The 7,147-nt window shown below is 41.3% G+C and overlaps 1 protein-coding gene across 1 annotated transcript; it reads right to left on the bottom strand.

Moving 5' to 3' along the window:
- Nucleotides 1-2,392: 2,392 nt before the first annotated feature.
- LOC147887767 (G-type lectin S-receptor-like serine/threonine-protein kinase SD2-5) lies at nucleotides 2,393-5,104 on the bottom strand. The gene has a single exon (XM_087393216.1). It carries the CDS (start codon nucleotides 5,102-5,104, stop codon nucleotides 2,393-2,395), a length of 2,712 nt encoding a protein of 903 aa, XP_087249342.1.
- Nucleotides 5,105-7,147: the final 2,043 nt, after the last annotated feature.

Here is a 7,147-nt window from a genome sequence, read left to right as displayed (position 1 = left end):
GATTTCAGTGTATTTAACTAGAAAGACAGTCATATCATGTTTTTATGCAAACTTTCAAAGAGGAGGAGCTAGCCATCTAGGTGATGTAGGTGATGCAACAAGACCTGTCGATTGACCTCTCAGATTATGCTGTAAGGGAGGAGGAATCCCTTGGTAAGAATTTCTTTATGAGTGCGTGCTTTTGTTTCTTTTTAGCTATATGTGGAGGCTCGGGGGGTTCACTATGTATAAACCCTCTATACCACATGCGTTCAAGGCATATTTCTAAAATCCCTTATCTGTAAATTTTTCATTAATAAAATGTACCCCTTTTCTATACAAATTTGTAAATTTTTTCCAAAACTATTTTAAATAGTCCCTTATGTATATTTATTTCTGTAAATTTTAGAAATAAAAAATATCCTTCTGTTGAACTCACGTGATAGGGTTACATATGATGAGTGACCCCCCTGAGTGTGGAGGACTCAATTTTAATTTTGTATGATGCAGTAAAGAGAAGAAAGCCCAATGACAAGGGTTCAGACAAAGGTGGACAGTCAGTCCCAATTGTAGCTCTTTGAATTTCTACAAAAGTCAAAATGCCAAATGCACTATCACAAATACCATGAGATGTTCAATAAGGAGATGGATTTGTAGTCTCTTTTGACATAGCACAAGGATTTTCTTGGAGAGGTGTATGAATCCTTCTACAAGCTGACAGTTTAAGGATCAAAAGTCGTCAATAGTAAGACTTTTGTACATATAATGTACAAATGTATTATGTAGGATCCTTGAGAAACTAGTCTTCCTATATATTGGATTTCCATGGAAACTTCACCTTGAGAGTAGAAGAAAAGAGGCACTACAATCATTAGAAGTAGTGCTATCAAAAATTGGTCTCCATGGAGGAGATGTACATATTACAAAGTATTTTAAAAAATCTACAAACGGAAAAGATGTTCCTATCAAGCCATCTATTAGTGCATTAAAGACTATAAGATTTTTGTCTCATCCAGAGAAAAGAAAAATAAGTGGCAGTAAAACAACATACGTATCAAGGATAAAGTATAACTTGTGGAGAAAAGTACACAATGCCGTCAAAGATCATCAGGCAGATGGATTGGCAAGAGATGTCAAGGCAGAAGTGTGAAAATTCTTAGATAAGGTTTTTGTTTTTTGTGACCAAGCCACCTTTAGCAAAAATGATCAACAAGCATTTAAAGAAGCGGTAAAGAGTTTTGAAAAGGCAATGAAAGAGGCTTGGACAACATGCTCGGGGGGGTCACTCATCATATGTAACCCTATCACGTGAATTCAACAGAAGGATATTTTTTATTTCTAAAATTTACAGAAATAAATATACATAAGGGACTATTTAAAATAGTTTTGGAAAAAATTTACAGATTTGTATAGAAAAGGGATACATTTTATTAATAAAAAATTTTACAGATAAGGGATTTTAAATATAGGCCTTGAACGCACGTGATATAGAGGGTTTATACATAGTGACCCCCCCGAGACAACATGTAACATCACTCATTATATGGTAAGAACAATATCTTGTTTTTGTGCATGTTTTTTTTAAAAAGCAAACATTATTAGTTTTATATGTTCTAATGCCCACTTGCCCATGTATCAAAATAGCATATAATCTACAATCACCTTCCTTTCTTTGTAAAAAATTATGGATGCCCTGCAATTTGGTCCACACAGGGAATGGAGAAATCACACTACATGGCACGAAATGCATTCTTTGGACATACACAACATTTTGGAGGAAAACGGAAAGCCAATGAGAGTTTAAAAGAAGTCTTCCAGTGGTTCTATCGAGGAATACTACAAAGGATTCAAGACAAGAAGAAAGTTATTACATCACAGGTTAAGCTAGCTTTCAGATTGGCTCAAAAGGAAAGAAGGAGGTAGATTTTGGAGAACTCAAATGCAGCACAAAGACATGCTCAGTGGAAACACTCAAAGATATTTGTAAACCACAAATGGGTAGATAGAAGCTAAGTGCTAAACTGTTCATCAATTGGTATCATCAAATGTAACAATTTCTTTTTTGCAATGAATAAGACGTGGATCTTTCGTTCATAAGAAGTCATTGTATGCAACCATTGAAATATTTGAAATGTACTACATATATTTCTATTTCAAAATGTACATTGTTTTTGTCACAAGTACACATAAACATAACTAAGACATTCTAAAATGACAGTGTTCTCACAATTCAACTCTACTTCTATCTTGTAAAATATACAATGCCATAGAGGCTATCCTTCCAATGGTTTGCCAACTTTGCTTGGAATCCTTCTTGTGACTTTGATTGGAGACCTTTCAGAGCTGAGGAGCAACCGAACTCTTCTCATCTTGTGCAAGAGTTGTTGTGGTCGTAGTTTGGTCTTCATCTATTTTATTGGGAAGGGCCACCAAACTTTGCAGATGGATCAGGTCCAGAGAGGTCCATCCTTGGAGATGGATCAGGTCCAAAGATGTCCATGCCTGGAGATGGATCAGGTCCAGAGATGTCCATGCCTGGAGATGGATCAGGTACAGAGATGTCCATGCCTGGAGATGGATTAGGTACAGAGATCCAACCAAGAGCAAAGTGAATGCCTCTGATCAACTCTGATGCTGACAAATTGGCTACATCGATGGTTCCTTCTAGCATGTGGATCACTTTCCCCATGGAAGGCCTCATGGTTGGATCCGTCTGCATGCACAAGAACGCCGTCTTGATCATCCTCTCAGCTTCTACTTCATCCACCGTCTCTCCCAACTTTGCATCAGGGATTTCCGACAGCTTCCCAGCTTGAACTTTCCTTAGTGCAATCGCTGGGAAGAAACAATCTTCCTTGAAGCTCATCGTTTGATCGTAGTTCCTCCTTCCGCTTATGATCTCCAGAAGTACCAACCCAAAACTGTACACATCCGTCTTCTCTGTTACGGCTGCTTCCCATAACCATTCCGGCGCCAAATAGCCTGGCGTGCCCCTCATCGTTGTCATCACAGGGGCGCTCTCGTCTCGGTTTACCAACCTGGAGAGCCCAAAATCGGCCACTCTGGGATTGAATTTCTCGTCCAGCAAGATGTTTTGAGGCTTCACGTCGAGATGAATTATCCTCTCTGAGCAGCCTTGGTGCAAGTATGCGAGACCTCGGGCTGTGCCGAGGGCGATCTGGAATCGTAAGGGCCAGCTTAGCGGCGTTTGATCATCTTGCAGAAACAGCCATCTATCTAATGAGCCGTTCGCCATGAAATCAAAGATCAGCAGCCTTTTCGACCCTTCGGCGCAAAATCCACGCAGATGTACCAGATTCAGATGGTGAATGCCGCCTAAAGTCTCCACTTCTGCACGAAATTCTTTCTTGCCTTGCCCCTGGCCACCAGTTTCTAGCTTCTTCACAGCCACGCGACGTCCATTACGAAGGACTCCCTCATATACCTTCCCATACGCTCCTGAACCGCGCAGCTTGCTGAAGTCCTGGGTAACTTTCCGGAGTTCCCTGTATGAATACCTGCTCGGCAATGCCTGTAGTTTCTCCAGAACCCACGTGTCATCGCTGTCCTCTTTCATGCGCCCATTTTTCCTGATGGAGACGAAGATTCCTAGACAAATAAAGACGAACAAGGTACCTAGCCCTAGTGCGACCAATATACCTACATACTTTTTCCAGCGGTGCCCCGAACTGGCCTCAACAGGACTGTCTTCTACCTTCAGAAACAGCAAAAAGGATGTGTTCTGCACGGCACGAAGTGTGCTCAGCTGAGTCGTGTAAGGGAAACACAACCCGCTATGATGAAATACTGCAACACACGAACAGTTATTTGAGCACCTCTGAATACAGTCCTCCAAAATCATGTAAGTTTGCCCCACGGAATACGCGTTTGGAAAGTAATCGATCCCGCTAAGGTTGAGAAAGTGATGGTGGAGCTCCGAACCGTCTGTCTTCCTTTCACAAGAAAGTTGTCCGGGTACAGAACAGCGCGCAAGATCTTGTTGCTGGTTTGCGCTCATTGGATCCTCTGATATTGTCACATTGCCTCCCAACTCTGTGCAATTACAAGAGCCACCAGCTGCACAAATACCGTATGGACCGCATGCGTTCGGAAGAAGGCAAGGATCATTTCCTAAAAGATCGAAGAGTTTCAACCATTGGCCCTTGTCATATGAATATCCCCTGAGAAATCCATCCTTCTCTATCCTTATGAAACTGATGTTATAGCTCGTTAAGTAGTCGTCGAAAAGCAACAATTCGGAATTTGGGCAGACAGAAGTATGTCGAGAATTGCAGAGTTCTGGTGCTACGCTGTCTTTGGAAAGAGGGCCGGAGAAGTCATTTAACAAAATATATCCACCTTCATGGACAAAATAGAACTGTTTGATGCAAGTATGTCGCACCGAGAATGAGTCGTTTCTGCCGTTACACCCATAAATCCAATAGGGCGTTGGATCGCTTCTTGGACGACTTATATCATATAAGGCAAGCCCTCCCACTTCCATGGCGAAGCTATAGGATCCCTGGGAGCCATCACGATCCGATACCCTACTGATAAGTTGCATACCCGGATAGAGAGGCTGAGATTGAAGCACTGTATCGGTGGGGTAATCCCAACTTTGCCAGATTGTGTCATTCTCGTTGGTAAAGATGGCAAGATTCCCATAGTCGTCGAGATATATTCCTGCTACGCCCTTGTTGCTTGTGTTCGTATTCCAAATCAAGCTTTGGTCGGCCTCGCGAAGGGTGAGATCTCCAGTTTCCTCCAGCCTTAAAATCGCATTCTCTCCTACGAGCTTGTCCCGATTAGCACTCCAGACCACCCTGGCGGCCGCTCGATTAGAATACTCAAAGACTGAGTCGTATGTCAAGATGGAAAAGGTGTAAGCATTGGGCGTGGAGTTCATGAAGCAGAGCTGGAAGTTCAGAGAGGCAGCGAAGGCATCGAAGCAGCGGGCGCTTGCGTTGTACTCTTGCAACGGGAAGAGAGCGTAGTAATTACCAGGACCGGAGGAGTTGATGAGAGTGAGGTTGCGAGGCAAGATTTTGATGATAGAATCGGCCAAAGGTTTTGCCTCGGCCAAAACAAACAGGGATAGCAATATGAAGACACGCTGGAACAACATGGTGTAAGCGGAGATGGAGGTGATGCGCAGAAGCAATTCCGATCTGGTGCATGGATCTGGCGAGCGAAATATCGAAACTAAAGACAGATGATATGGTGAACGAAAATGCAGTGATGGGCAGGTGAATTAAGAGCGCATCGCCGTATCATGCATGGATTATATTCTGATGATAGAATTGAAGTTTGAACACGTTCCTACGTGCATGCTCAGAAATTAACGCCCAAGAAAACCAATCCTTGGCTTTTGACTCTCATTCTGTCAACTTTGTAGTCCTTGCCGCCGGCTGCCGTCCCAAAAACATGTCTCTAGATTATAGTCTATATTCTATACTATAGAGATACTTGAACAAGTTGGAAATTTTAAAGTTCTTTTAATTGAAAATTTGCAGATTTTAAGCAAAACAAATACTAGATTGCCTTGGTCGTTGTTTGCTCCAAGGAAACATTTTGGCCATGTTGTACCTGAAATGCCTTGAAATTGGCAAGTTTTAAACAACATTTGCAAGTTAATTTTCAAAATTTGTTGCCTCCAAGGCGTTGGCCCAATGGTTTGGGCAATCCCTAGGTCATACGTTCAAATCTTGCAGGCTAGAGCTTGGTGTCCTAGCATGTGGTTCAGTGTATATATGTGGTGTTGTGTGTGGTGTGCATGAGATGTGAACCATGTGCCCACCCGGTCCAAGGCAAGTGCCGTGTGGGGGTGTGATTTTTTTTTAAAAATATACAAATTCACCACATTCAACCTTGACTTGTTCTGAACAATACTCCTCCTGTCCCTCCAAGGTTTCTATCCTTCTGAAGTTTTCGTCTATGTTGTAGCCTGTTGATATTCCCAAAAATCCTTTCTATCTTAAGTGTTGTGTTGCCCTGCCAACTAGATAGTCTAAGCATTTTTTTGCTTGATACTTGTTTGGGAGAGACTAAAGTGAAAATTATATAGAATGTGGGCTACTTTTTTATTAGCCTTCTCCTTTAGTGCTACCTTTTGTCAGGGCTAATCACATCGTTCACCTCTGGAATGGCTGACAGAAACTTAGCACAAAGACCTTTGTATAAATGGATGCTCAAGTATGTGTGGGTATGCGAATTTGTATGTGTGAGAGCATATGTTTATATTGTGGTCTACCTCCACAATCATTGGGCACTAATGGTGTAAGTGGGGATGTCATAGTAACTAGTCCTTACTATGTGTGATGGAGTTTGTGGTTTCCAACCCTACGAGTGATTATCATGGGAATGGGTGTTGTGTTTTTGAAGGATGAGTTTGGGCATATGTGTGTGTGTGTGTGTGTGTGTGTGTGTGTTCTCACTACACGGTATTGGTCAGTTTTTGACACTAATACCGACGAAAATAACACAAATTTATTTTTTTCCATGGGTGCAGAGCGTCGCAATATCATCGGTATATCCATTGGTAAATGCGTGTTGGTATTAGTGTCGGTATGTACAAAAGAAGAAGTGTCGGTATATATCAACACTGGGAAAGCATTAGTATATACCGACACTTAATACAAGCTTAAAGGAAAATTTGTGGGGGCCACACAATAGGGCTTGTTTCAGCCCCATTTTGCCCCACTACTACGTGTATTTTATTAAAAGGTAATAGTTACAACATGCCTGGTGTGAAATTGCCTAAAACTCTCCAATCATCATGTCTTATATATTACAAAATTTCCCTTAGGGAGATACAAAATGGAAACATTACCAAAAAAATACTAAATATAAAATGGCAAAGTTGCCAAAGGTATAGTACTACAAAATGGCAACATTGCCAAAAAAAAATAGTGTTATTTTAGAGATATTTTAGTCGTATCACTCCTTGTGCAACAATTTCTCAACCACCGCACACTTTCTTGGAGCTATTAGCTCCAAGCTAAGGAAAATGTAGATATTTACAATTTAGTATAGTTTCCTTGCAACCATCATGTTGGTTATTGGAGTTATTATAGTTTTCAACCACCGCGCTAGTTATTGGAACCATTTTCACTATAGTAACAACAGTTTTTTCAAAAATTTCTTGTGCAACGATCCCTATGGTTGCAGT

The sequence above is a fragment of the Dipteris shenzhenensis genome, chromosome 22, assembly GCF_047967505.1.
Source record: "Dipteris shenzhenensis isolate YYH24624 ecotype China chromosome 22, Dip_SZ_1.0, whole genome shotgun sequence".
In the NCBI taxonomy this organism is placed as follows: Eukaryota; Viridiplantae; Streptophyta; class Polypodiopsida; order Gleicheniales; family Dipteridaceae; genus Dipteris; species Dipteris shenzhenensis.
This window is presented reverse-complemented; position numbering and strand designations above follow the sequence as displayed.

Coding starts and splice junctions, on each gene's coding strand:
- LOC147887767 (XM_087393216.1), bottom strand. CDS start 5,104: ATGTTGTTCCAGCGTGTCTTCATATTGCTATCCCTGTTTGTTTTGGCC.